The sequence below is a fragment of the Nuphar pumila genome, chromosome 6 (genome assembly GCF_984573655.1).
Source record: "Nuphar pumila chromosome 6, dmNupPumi1.hap1.1, whole genome shotgun sequence".
In the NCBI taxonomy this organism is placed as follows: domain Eukaryota; kingdom Viridiplantae; phylum Streptophyta; class Magnoliopsida; order Nymphaeales; family Nymphaeaceae; genus Nuphar; species Nuphar pumila.
In genome coordinates this window covers 116341567-116355944 of record NC_143254.1, presented here as the reverse complement: position 1 = coordinate 116355944, position 14378 = coordinate 116341567, and the positions used below count along the sequence as shown (strand labels likewise).

The 14378-nt window shown below is 37.0% G+C and overlaps 1 protein-coding gene across 1 annotated transcript; it reads left to right on the top strand.

The window, feature by feature from the left end:
• Window positions 1–9945: 9945 nt before the first annotated feature.
• On the top strand, window positions 9946–13860 carry LOC149835837 (cytochrome P450 84A1-like; the record flags this gene model as incomplete). The annotated part of the gene is given in 3 exon segments (XM_090009662.1): window positions 9946–9977; window positions 9979–10837; window positions 13199–13860. Coding segments are annotated over 3 exon segments (1515 nt in total), but the record flags the coding sequence as incomplete, so codon positions are not given.
• Between the last annotated feature and the right edge of the window lie 518 nt (window positions 13861–14378).

Sequence of the window (14378 nt, the reverse complement as noted above, 5' to 3'; positions counted from 1 at the left end):
TAATGAGATCGTCTATTCTTTCATCCACACAGTCGCCAAGTTAGTCTGGCCAAGATAGGTTGTATAAAAAGAGTCTTTTTTCCTAACGACATCTTTGTGATAGGACATTGGGGAAGAAACCTTAGTGTAATTATTGTTGTCTGGTAGATCCAAATAAATCACACTTATCTAAGGGGTTTCTTGGGAGGTTGTTTGGTTCTCCCATGAAATATGTCTTTCTTGCACCCTTTTCCCTCCTTGGTAATAGATTTGAAGAACCATAGGTAGTGGACATAAATATGTATTACAAATGAATGCTTGGGGAATGCAGACCATTATGTTGGCAGATGATCCTTTTCCTATAGCCTTTTTTGGGAATTAGTTTTCCTTCGGTTTGCATGCTTAGACATCAGCTTATGTGTTATGGTCCAAGAAAGACTCCTTAAAGATGCCCGTCTTTGTTGCCCTACTTTGGTTGTTCTTCGTCGATAAATAATTTTTTACTGTCGATGTTGTCCTGAATGATATGCTTAAGGACAAAGAACTCCTCAGTGTCACAACTCATAACTCTATGATCTCTGTAATATTTGGATAGGTCTTCCCCTTCATCTATGGTGGGTTTAACATCTCAAGCAACTTGACTAGGTTATCTTGTAACAAAAGATCCAAAACATGTGACTAAGGTTGTTTGAACTTTGTAAATATCCAGTCTCTAGTCCGTTTAGGGTTGTCACCATGCTTATTCTCATTTGGAGTTCATCTTCCTTGGGGTTATCTTCTGGTTTCTTGTCTTCTAGTCTCAATTGCCATCTTTTTGGGCAGTTTGTCTTGAGGTTCGAAGAATGTTGACCTGACCTTTAGACGAGTCTGACTTAATGCCTAAATCAAAGGCAACAACTTTTTTTATGAGTTTGATAGAGGTTTCAACCTCAGTCATGTTGATTAGGCTCTTTAGAAGTTGAGAGAAGTTGTCCATGACTATCATCAGAGCATGAGAGTTCAAGATTAATTTCTTCATTCGATTGACCATGGATCACCATTTATTTATGAACTCGTGAGCATTGTCATCTCTCTTCTGCTTTAGCTCATACAACTGACATTGTTGGGAGAGCTTTAAAATTGAAGCAAAAATGATCCATAAAAAGGTTTATGATTTATTTAATGTGTGGCTTCTGTGTATTGGTAGACACACTATAACCATCTAAAATGAAAGTGTGTGTTATGGTTTCTGAAAAGTCAATTAGGATTTTCAATGCAAAGCTAATGCTATTGGGATCCTAGATTGTTTAAGACTAAGTAATATTAATGTAGAGATTCAAACTCAAAAGGTACCTTCATTTATGCACTAGATCTTCGTGAATAACCTCTTGAGTTTTTTCTATAGTTTTGACCTTAAACTTTGGATTTTGATTTGAATTTGGATTTTGGTTCGGCTCGACCTGATTTGGTTTGGTTTGATCTTTGACCATCCTTTTTAGAACTTGAGATGAATTTAATCCTTAAGTCTAAAATTGACCTTAACTAAGTACTTATGGACCTTTGACACAATCTTAACTCTCATAGGATCTGTTTGCACCTTGACTCAATATCTTTGCATGAGGCAATTAATGGTCAAATGGTCCATAACTGCCCCTTCCTTTAACCATTGTCTTTTGACTCATGCTTGGATGGCCTTGACCTTAAGAGGGTCATTTTGAACCATGAGTTTACCCTTTTGGTCCTGTTTCGGTGCCTCCCCTTGGCTAGCCGCTTGGGCCTTTATGGCTAACCTTTTGGCCAACCCAACTCCATTATGACAATCTATTTGAATCAATTGAAGGCCCTTTATGATCTTTATTGCTAGCTGCTAGATTGAGGCCTATATAAACCCCAACCTTTTCTCATTCTCACCATCACTCAACAAAGGTCTCATCTTCTCTTCATGAGCTACTCTATGTCTTTCTCTCGCATGAGCTCTCTTGAGTTTCCTAGCTTGTTTAAGCTCTCTCTCTCTTTCTCTCTATCTCCCTAGTGCTTTGACCTTGACTTAGTCATGATTTTTCCTAAGCTTAGGGTCTCAGCATAAGCTCAATCTAGGGTCATTACCCAAGTCGAGACCAGGGTCTAGCCTAGGTTAACCTATACCTAGTCAAGAGGCTATTTAAGGTGGCATGTATCGAGATACTAGGTCTCACTCAGTGTAGACTGTAGTTTGATCTTCGCAAGAAGGTGAAAACTCGATTGTATACTGTGAACAAAGTTACACAAACACCCATTGCACCAAGAATGTGATCCTAAGTGAGACAACTATAGCTTGAAAGATAAAACGTATAACGCGTGCCTCCTCCGAGCACCCCTGGTTCAAGCTCAATTGCTTTACCTACTCATATAAGTATTTTTCAACCGTCTATAATACAAAACCATATTGAATTCATCTATGGATTTAAATAAAGTGAGCGAGAGATCTTGTTGACCGAAATGCTGGCAAGTCATACGTTACCCAAGGCACTCGTAAGGGTCATGCTTTAACTTTACCCTGGGCACACCTACCAATTAGGGGGTCAACAGGTCTAGTCTTCACTGTAGCTGGGTGGATCTTGATCCAAATTCGAATCCAATTAGACTTACATAAATTCGAACAGTTTCATACCTGAAAAAATGATATTTCTAATTATTTTATTATATTGAAAATTTGTGGATCTTAATCGACCTCTTTCTTTATTACCTTGCCTAGATCTCATGTCATACCTTCCATTCACAGTTCACAAGCATGACATTCTCAAGGCTATCACCACACAAATTTCTGGATGCTATTGCTTTGAGACGTAGCAATTAATGCTTCAGCCAGGAATTTCTCAAAAGCAGCTTCTACGCTTTTCTTTTAATTTTTCTTTTTCCCTCATTAGGTTTAGGTAGAGGTGGCAAAACCTGACACGACCCGCCAACCCGCCTCTTAGGGGGTTCGGGTTGGGCTTAAGCCAACCCGTTTAATAAGCGGGTCCACCCGCCTAACCCGTTTATTAAACGGGTCGGTTCGGGTTGGGGTATGCCAACCCGGCTGACCCGTTTAATAAACGGGTTAGGCGGGCGGGTCAACCCACCAACCCGCTAACCTGACCCGCCAACCCGTCCGCCAACCTGCCAACCCGACCCACCAACCCGCCAACCCGTCCACCAACCCAACCCGCCAAACTGGGGACCATCCTTGCTACGGCCTTGTCGGTTGGATTTCACTTTTACACATAAAATGCAACTAAAATATTTAATAACTAAACTGTTCGTCGAAGTATCAAGCTACCATCCTAGTTTGATCCTTGGGAGTGAAATTAATTATGGTGAGTCGGTTATTTTATTTTTGCTATTAATGCATGTGAGGTTAGAAAGTCAATCATCAAGGCCAACTTGTATTTTTTTTATAGCAGGTCATATCAGATATCAAAACAATCATGGATTCCTTCATTGGCTAGATGAAGTTTTATATGTAGATTTGTGGGACAATGGGAACAAAATTTACGTTTATAAGTACTGGATTGTACCTACAAGATGCCTAGAGAAGGCAATATTCATTGGATCTTCTACTTTTGAAACATGTAAATTACCTCGTCTACGCCTCTATGGTATGAAAAGTCATAGTGCTAACTACACATAACTACGTATTTCAATATTTGGACCTTGGGTTCGTATCTGACCAAATCCAAATTCAGTTAATCGGATTTGGTAAAGCAAAATGAATCCCATTCATGATCAGTTTTGGAACTGTTATGCAGATTTTCATCCAAATCCAATGGAAATCTGACCTGAAAACTTATAAGATATATCCTATAGCTAATCGGGTTAGTTTGCATCCCTCCATGCAAGAAACCAATGTTCAATTCTCACGGTATGACATTTATAAACATTTCCGAATTCACCACGACAATTTAACAGCCGAGTGCATTTTGCTCGATCTATAAGATGAGAAGGTCCATAATTTGATGAGAGAGAGAGCACATTGTAAGTTAGCGTGTACATCAAGGACATGGTAGTTTAGTGCATTTCCTTAACTGCATACACTAGCAGAATCTTTAACTATGATTGCTGGTGCACTTTGCGATGCTAGCTGGAGTAGATATGTTTGTATGAAAGTTGGCGTGTATGAATATGAAGTCTGACGGTTGAACAAACTATATTAGAAAAGGTCAAATTTTGTTGGTAAGCCTTTACAAACCGATTGCTTGTGCGGTCCTCATAGCGATGGGAAGTTAAAACTGTAAACGACGAATATCTTAACGTAGGAGGTTATAAATTTTTTTTTCTTTGGTTTTATCATACAAAACATTAACAAAAAGTTTTGTGTGGAAATCTTTCTAAAAATACTAAACATGGTTTCTTTTTTGTCTAGATGCCATATCCTACGAATACCCCGATAAGGTTGGTAAGCAAAAATAAACAAAGACCTTATACTTGAATATATTTATTTTGTGTTAAACAAGTATTGAAAATTATCTTAATAATGCAAAACACTAAATCATGGATATTTTCATGTTTGAAAGGTGCTGAATAAAAATATGATATTGCTTATGGATTGACTTTGGTTAAAAATGGTCACCGTATGCATTGATATTAAACTTATGTGTTGAAAGCATGCAACTGATGATTTGTATGCTTAATCATAATTATGTTTTTATCATACATTCAATAAATAAATAAATGTAAACTTTTAAAATCTAAATCATATATAAAAAATATATATTTAACATGCATTCAATAAATAAATCATAAAATAGATATTTAAAATGTAAAACCCTTAAAATCAAAATCATATATGAGAAAAAACACAACATGCATTCAATAAATAAATCATAAAATAGGTGATCAAAATGTAAAACCCCTAAAATCTAAATCATATATAAAAAATTTATTTAGTATGCATTCAATAAATAAATCATAAATAGGCAATTAAAATGTAAAACCCCTAAAATCTAAATCATATGTAAAAAATATATTTATCATGCATTAAATAAATAAATTATAAAATAGGCAATCAAAATGTAAAACCCCTAAAATCTAAATCATATATGAAAAAAACTATATTTAACATGCATTCAATAAATAAATCACAAAATAGACAAGTTTGCATACATTACTGATGAACGCAACGTAAGAGAGATAGAGGGCAGTGGTGAGAGCAAGAGAGATAGGGCATGAACAACAAAGAGGGAGAGGAAAAGGGGTGATAGAGAGGGGGTGGGGGTGACAGAAAGGGAGAGGGTTGGGGGGGGGGGGGGGGGGGACAAAGAGAGGGTGGGTGAGGGAGAGGGGGTGATAGAGAGGGAGAATAGGTGGGGGCGCTCTGGCAAGAAAGAGAGAGATATGGAGGGTTTTTGTTTTTAACTTGGGCTTGTATTGGCACATTTTTTTTTTGCACCAGTAAGGCCTTCTTTATTGGCGCAAACTGTGGCCACGCCAATATAACTTAGATCTTTACTGTCGTGATCATATTTTATGTCAGTAAAGATCTTTACTTTGTTGGTGTGAAATAAAATTATGCCAGTAAATATGTTAGACTGACACAATGTATGTTACACCAGTATAACACACTTCTTTACATACTGGTGTGAGAATATTTCACGCCAGTAAAGATGCTTCATTACTAGTGTGCATAAGAGACGTGCCAGTAAAAAGGTAATTTCTTGTAGTGCCATCTGACTGTCGGTTATCTCTCCCTCTCTCTCTCTCTCTCTAACCACGTCTGATCGCCTGCCCCCACCACACTAAAATTTTTAACATCCTTCGCTCCCAATAACATCCTCTCCGGCATCTACTCCTAATGACATCCTTGTTCAAGGTATACTAAATTTGATTTTCTTATGTGTGCTTTAGATTTTATGGGTTTTAGATTATAATCTTTTTTTTTGTAATTTATTTAGTGATTGCATGCTAAATCTAATATTTTTTTTAGTATGCTTTAGATTTTAAGGGTTTTACATTATAAATGCTATTTTTAAATTTAGTAAGTGCATGAATGCTAAATCTAATTTTTTTATTTATGCTTTAGATTTTAAGAGTTTTGGATTATAATCCATAATTTTGTAATTTATTGAGTGAACACATGCTAAATCTGAATTTTATTTATTATGTATAATTTAGATTTTAATGGTTTTGCATTATAACTGTTATTTTTGTAATTTATTGAGTGAATGCATGTTAAATAAGATTTTCTTTATATATACTTTAGATTTTAAGGGTTTTGGATCATAATCTCTAATTTTATAATTTATTGAGTGAATGCATATTAAATCTGATCTTGTTCACATGTATGATTTAGATTTTAATTGCTTATTTTATAATTTATTGAATGAATGTATGATAAATCTGTTTTTTTTTAGCATGCTTTGGATTTTAGGGGTTTTGAATTATAATCCATAATTTTATAATTTATTGAACGAATGCATGCTAAATCTGATTTTTGGTTTCATGCATGCTTTATATTTTAAGAGTTTTGCATTTTTTTTTAGTGAATTCATGCTAAATCTGATTTCTTTTTTCATGTATACTTTAGTTTTTAAGGGTTTCACAATTTAATAAATGAATATGCATATTTTGAATGCTTTTTTATTATAAATGTTATTAACTTATTGTTCAATTTTCAACATATATTTTCTAGTTGTGTATCATCACAAGCTTCAATGCAGGAATCCGAAATACCTGTTGATTTTTAAGGTATTTGCTATGTTATATTGACTATGTAGTGTTATTGATAATAACTAACAAATTATTAATGCATGACTTTTCAATGCAGTAGCTAAGAAGACAAGAGGTTGTACCAGTGCTTTAGCTACAGTAGGCCTTCGCCAGAAACAAAAGCATAAAGTTGTCATTAATAGATATAGTCGGCCCATAGAGCGAGAGACACAATACCTAAGTAGCTTTATAGGAACCATTGCACAAGTTTCTGATGAGGCACTTATATTTTTTACCTGTCGTGCATTATTACATTCTTATAAGGAGGATGCTTGAACTTCTGTTTTAGTATGTATATTCCTTATATATAATATAAATTTTTAAAATTTTAGCACTTATTCTTTCAACTATAGATAAGATACATATATTGTTATTGCAAGAAAAATATGACATTCCTGAGATGATAAAATGATAGGTGTTAAAGGAATGCATAAGAGCCTGGAGAAACTTCAAGTGCGAGCTTAGGACAATCTTCAAGCAGTATAGTACTCTCGATAAGCACCTGACAGCATGTCCACTTTACATGCCTTCTAATCAGTTGAAAAGCGTGATGCATCATTTTGATTCTTGTTAATCAAAGGTTTGCATTTTTTATTTTATGTTAATGTTGTATGTATTCATTATATAAAATTCTAATTGTGTATATATATCTCACTTACATGTCCTTGTAGGCGTTAATTATAAAAAACACCACCAATCGTGTTTTAGAACAATTTCTGTACATTATGGGTAGAAAGAGTTTCACACAATTAGAAAAAAAAATATACATATAGAATTTTGTATTATTGTTATTCATGTATATGACTTTACACTTTTTAATTGTATTTCATTTATTTGCAGGTTGGTGATGATGGGGAAGAACCTGAGAGAATATGTTTTGCATGACCTATACCAACCAAAAACATGAGATTGTCAATGTAGAAATAAATCAAATGATGGTAAGACCTATTTGCTTTATCAGGGTTCATTGTTATTCATAGAAAGATTATATATAAAAATAAAAAATATTGGTTAATGAATTAATACATTGTCCTATAGGCAAAGATCAGAGACAAGCTAGCTCAACTGTCTCAGACGTCGGATGGATCGGTGGATGACCCATTGCACAGAGATGTGCTCTCTTAGGTTATGGGACAAGACAAATCTGAATGTGTATGGATGTTTAGCATGGGGATACCCAGCAAGAAAGTATTCGGTCCATGTAAAAGTTGAGCGAAACTCTTACATCAAAATACGACATATCACAAAAAGATAGATGTACTGTAAGTGCGAGTCTCTGGTCTGAAAACTAAGGTTAGCATGGTGAAGTAGCTATTATTGGGGGTGGTGGGCAACAATCAATCAAGTTGATCACATGCACCTTAGGTAAGTTATGATAATTGAAGATTTTAATCCTATTTATGACTTTGTATTTGGTTATATATATAATTATTTCATCTATTTTATTCACAAGTTTCATATACAAGCACGCTCTACCTCCTGTTATGAGATGTCATCTTTTTTGTAATTCATGAACTATAAAACTATTTGTATATATTTGAAATAAAAAAAAAATTTAGTTGACATTGTTTATATACATAAATTTTTCCTAATCTTATAAGTTTTTAAGTTCAAATCTCTACCCCTACATGAATATATGTGAATGTTGTGCTTATGCAGGGTTATGTGATTGTATTTTAATTTTGTTGTTATTTAGGGTTGAATGTAGAGTTATGGAGGGTTGAAGGAAGATGAATGTATGTGTAAATCCTATGTTTTTTGCCGGATCAAATATGTGAATGTTGGAGTCATGTAGAGTTGAAGGAGGATGAATATATTTGTAAATGTTATATTTTTTGCTGGGTCGAATATGTGAATGTTGGAGTTGTGGAGGGTTGAAGGAAAATAAATATATGCAAATGTATGTGTAAATGCTATAGTTTTTGCAGGGTTGAATATGTGAATGTTAAAGGGTTGTATGTATGTGAATGTTGTGTTTATGCATCGTGGAATGTAGGCAGTGGTTAGTGTATATGAATATATGCAAATGTTTTCTTATGCATGGTTGAATAATGTATAATATGAATGTATGTTTAACCATAGATGCATGTATGCTTATACAAATGTATGTTTATACTCAGATGAATGTATACTTATACAAGAAAATTTATTTTTAATAAATATAATAATTATTAAAAATATATTAAAAGTCTTTATTGATGCTAAAAGTACGCTAGTAAATGTGATTTTTATGGGCACTAAAAGTATAGCACCAGTAAAAATAATATTTACTTAGCACCAGTAAAAGTTTTACCAGAACAATCTATACCAGCAAAACTACAGGCACTTTGTGCGTGCCAATAAAAATCTTTACTGGTGCACAATAGGCTTTTACTGACGCTATTTTAGGTCCAATACAAGTGTTATTTTTTTGTAGTGTAGATACCAGTGAAGCCTCTTGGTTGATTGAGCTTATTGGGTAAATTACCATGAGTTGAAAATAAACCGAGCATGAGTAAATTACCACTTGTTGATAATAAACCGAGCATGATACCTTTTACAGGTCATTTCATCTTGACTTTTGCTCTACAAGCTCTCATATACAGAAAATCTACTGAATCCTCTTATTTAGACAGCAAAGTCAATTAAATTGATCTTTAACTACTTTCCTCCATATGTCAGCAGTAACCACTTCAGAAAGCTAAATTAATTACATAATGAACCATGAATACCGTAATTTCATCTACTTTCCTATGTTCATTTAGTGGTATTCTCTATTTCTTGAATGAATTCAGAGAAAAACGGGTTCCAAATTCCATTAAAATCCAAAATCAGAAATGGCACAAACATCATGGAGGTTAATTAACACCCTTAGATAAAGAGCAAGCCATCCTTTTGGAAATTCTAGAGACAAGGGTATGTGGGGTTGTTAAGGAGACTTGGACCTTGGCACGATTGATTTAGGGGGCACTCATTCCCTCATTCACACGTTGCCAAAGGATTGTATCTTATCATATGCACTCCAATGCCCTTTGGAATGAACATGGTCTGTTTAGTGAACTATGGGCAGCCAAGGCATTGCACCCCAAGTATTTGTGGGAAACCAAGACTTTTGACAGCCCAAGGAAAGGCATTTCCTCATGGCGGTTTATTTCTTCCAACCCAGAAAAGATATATACTTCAAGGTTTGACATGCTCACATCAGCATGTATATATATTATAGCCCCCCCCCCCCCCCCCCCTCAACTCAAAGAGTACAGCATAAGCTCTAGCAATGGCCACTGAAATCCTCCTGCCCTTTCTCTTCCTATCATCCTTTCTATTCCTCCTCTTTGGGTTTTTCAAAAGCAGGAGGAAGCTCCCTCTACCCCCTGGCCCTCCTGGCCTACCTCTCATAGGTCACATGCACATCATGGATCAACTCACACATACTGGCCTAACTAGGCTTGCCAAGAAGTATGGCGGCATCATGTATCTTAGGCTTGGCTTCCTGCCAACGGTTGTCATATCGACCCCGGATGCAGCAAGAGAAGTACTCAAGGAGCAGGACGGTGTCTTCTCGAATCGTCCGGCCACACTCACGATCCGGTACCTGACTTACGACCGCGCTGATATGGCCTTTGCTCACTACGGGCCCTTTTGGCGCCAAATGCGCAAGCTCTGTGTCATGAAGCTCTTCAGCCGGAAGCGTGCCGAATCGTGGGCCTCAGTGCGTGAGGAGATTGATGCCTTGATCCAAAGGCTTGCATCCAGGGCTACTACCAAGGTCAACCTCGGCAAGCTCGTGTTCAGCCTCACTAGGAACATCACGTTCAAGGCAGCGTTTGGGTCCGAATTCGAGGACGACCACAACGTGTTTATATCGATCCTTCAAGAGTTCTCCAAACTGTTTGGTGCCTTCAACATCACCGATTTCGTGCCGTGGCTCGAACGGCTCGACCTGCAGGGGCTGAAGAAGAGGCTGGAGAAGGCCCGGGGCTCATTGGACCACTTTATTGACCGGATCATCGATGAACATATGGCGCGAACAGTGAGCAAAGGTGATCAGAGCTCAGATATGGTGGATGAGCTTCTTGCCTTCCTCGGAGACGAGGCCTCTGCCGAAGCACTAGACGTCTCGGATGATGCTGCCCCTTCTCTAAAACTTACTAGAGATAACATCAAGGCTATAATCATGGTAACTTTCTCCTTTCCTTCATTTCCTTTTTCTTTTGGCTGTCTTTATTCTCTATATATCTTGAGATGGGGCAGTTGAGAGAGAAAGTGCCATATATAACACATTTGTTGGTACTATCGCATCCAGCAATATTATTCGTCAGCAGGATTGATTTACAACCTAGGATCATTCATTAGAATCATCGATGGAGAAAACTAGCATTCACTATTAATTACAACCCCGACCTTCTTTCTCTCTCTAATATATATATATATATATATATAGCAAGCATGCTGCTAAATAGAACATTTTATTGGATTTTTTGTTTTTTTTTTAAATCCTGACCCTACAAATGTGTTCAACATTATTGATTTACTAGAAATCGACACTTGTATCATGCATTTTGAATGTAAAATGTTATTTAGAGCCTAAAAAATTTATAAAAATTGTAGGCCATTGATTTTTGAAACCTTATAAAAAATCTATCTATGCATTGGAATCAAATGTTCCAAGAACTGGTTCTTATAAAAACAATAACATAGATCACTTTTGTATGGTCAGAATTTCAAAAAAACACAAAAACCCAGTAAAATGTTTCATTTAGCATCGTGACACACACACATAGAGTAATGGGTCCGTGCTAAACCATATTGGTGCTAAATCGGAACTAAAGCATGCTGACCGTCCGTTGCATGCATTGATAGATGATTGTGCGGGACCCATTTCTATATATATACCCACCTGAGTCGCATGAGTGGCAGCAGGAGCAGGCTGAAGGTGCTGACCCCTTCATCCCAGGTTTGACTCCCACCAGTTGTGTGGGTGCCTTTTCACCGGTGGGCTCCATAAGGGCTTGGGTGTCGGTGACCCCACCCAGGTTTAAATCCCATGAACAACATCCCTTGAGCAAGCTGAAGCATAGCGACTGCCTGGGGGCGGCAAGGGGGTAGGTAAGCCCACAGAGTTTTATGTTGCCAGGCCGGTGGCCTGGGTCAGCACAACTAGGTCTCTGATCCTGAGGGTAGTTTTCTTGGTATAAATATCAAAAAACAAAAAAGGCTTTTCTAAGTTTAGTGTATTTACATTCAAGGCAAACTTTATCCCTAACGCATACATATATCATGTTTAACATGTTCTATTTACTGTTTCTCATGGGTTAAAATTGACTTTAAAATAATATTTTAGGTCATTTTTAAACTATCGTTGTAAGTTGTGAGCTGTCAAATTTCCACTATTTTGTAAATTGAATCTTATGGTGCAGTGGATATGAGTAGAGCTGCTAGTATAGCAAATAATCCGTGTCAAACACACCTGTATACCTAAATATGTTTGGTGGCTAATTCTATCAAGGTAAGGGTCCACCACCGTAAGGCAGCGTGGTTTAACACATAATCCCACAATATATATAGTAATGGGTAGGTGCTAAATGAAATATGATAGATGATAAGTGCTAAATGGGTTTCTCAAGTTTTTTTTTTTAATATTTGACCGTACAGATGTGATCTATTTACTTGATTTTATAGGGATCAGCTCTTGAAGTATTAGATTCCTACACATGGGTGAGTTTTTATAAGGTTCAAAAAATCATCCGTCCAAAATCGGCTCCAAATATCATTTTTTTTCATGGAAAACACATGATCCAGGTATGAATTCCTCGTAAATTGACCATGTCCAACACATTTATGGGCTCGGAACTGCAAAAAAAAAACACCAAAAGAGCACAAAAACCCATTTAACACATTTTATTTAGCATATTTCATTTAGCACCTTAAATGGGTTTTTCTGTTCTTTTGGTGTATTTTTTGCACTTATGAGCCCATAAATGTGTTGGGCATGGTCGATTTACAAGGAATCCACACCTGGATCATGTGTTTTCTATAAAAAAAAATGATATTTGGAGCCTAAAAATTTTACAAGGATTTTGCACAGTTGATTTTTTGAATGTTAAAAACTCGCCCATGTGTCGTCAGTATCAAACACTTCAATTACATAGATCACATGTGTATGGTCCAAATTTAAAAACAAAATAAAAAAACCTGAAAAACTCATTTAGTGTATATATATACTAGTTGGTACAATCCAATGAACTATAGTTTGGAGAGTTCACAGCATTCACCACCTGCGAGTATTTGATTAATGGCTGACAAGATACATGTACCATGAGAAAGTTGAGTGGGTCACATGCACCACGATAACATGCTATAAGTGTTATCGTGTTAAATCATTAGGTGAGCATTTTGGTATCTTGTTCAACGCACCAAGCAAAAAGATTATTATAAAAGAAGTTTTCTTGCTAGTGGATATTGCTATAATGTTATTATAATCAGAAGACTACAGTGATAACTTGCTTTTGTGATTATTATTATTATTTTATGGCTTCAGGACGTGATGTTTGGTGGAACAGAGACGGTTGCCTCAGCAATAGAATGGGCCATGGCTGAACTAATGAACAACCCCAAGGAGATGCAGAGGCTGCAAGACGAGTTGAAGAGGGAAGTGGGCCTGGAGCGTCAAGTTCAAGAGGGAGACATAGAGAGGTTGATGCACCTGAAGTGGGTGCTCAAGGAGACCCTGCGCCTGCACCCACCCATACCTCTTCTCCTGCACGAGACTGCCGAAGAAACCATGCTCATGGGGTACACGATACCCGCTAGGTGCAGGGTGATGGTGAATGCCTACGCAATTGGCCGAGATGAGATGGCATGGACCGATTCCAACAAATTCATACCAGACCGGTTTGCCTCCGAGGGTGTCCCGGACCTCAAAGGGAGCCATTTTGAGCTCATTCCTTTTGGATCGGGGCGTAGGTCCTGTCCCGGGATGCAACTTGGTCTGTACACATTAGAATTGGCAGTGGCACAGATGGTTCACTCTTTCAATTGGAGTCTACCTGATGGGATGAAGCCTGAAGAGCTGGACATGAGTGATGCTTTTGGGTTAACGGCACCCAGAGCAAAGCACCTTGAGGCCATACCAATACCCCGTTTGGCTTTCAATCTCCTTTAGATGATCATGCCTTCTACTTAGACTTTTATAGGGTTGAAATTGTAAATGGCAAAAAGGAAGAACATTAATGTCTCAACTTATCCTTTTTTTTTTTTGGGGGGGGGGGGGGGGGGGTCTTTTGTTTGGAAGCTTGAGATTTAGAATATGGAAGCTTGTAAGAAACGAGAATAAAAGTACCAATTGTTGATCACACAAACTACTTTTTTTGGAGCCTACAAAGGCTCTGCTCATCTGGTAGGGGTGACTTGTGAATGCCACCAAGTTGATGGGATGTCACAAGTTTGAAGCCCACGGTGGCATCCCTTGCCGCAAGGCCAAAGCTGGATGTACTCCGGTGGTTAGGGGGACTTCAGGGGGTTTTACCAACCGGAGGCCAGCCAATGTGCAGTCACTGAATGGGGGTTTCCCTTGAATTATCCAAAAAAAAAAAAATCAGCTACTTTTTTGGGAGATTAGATTAATTTACGTTGTTTTAGCATTTTGATAAATAGAACATTGTGGATCCTCAATTTTTAAAAGAAAAAATGCAAGTTTTCCACGGCAAAATGATTTAACA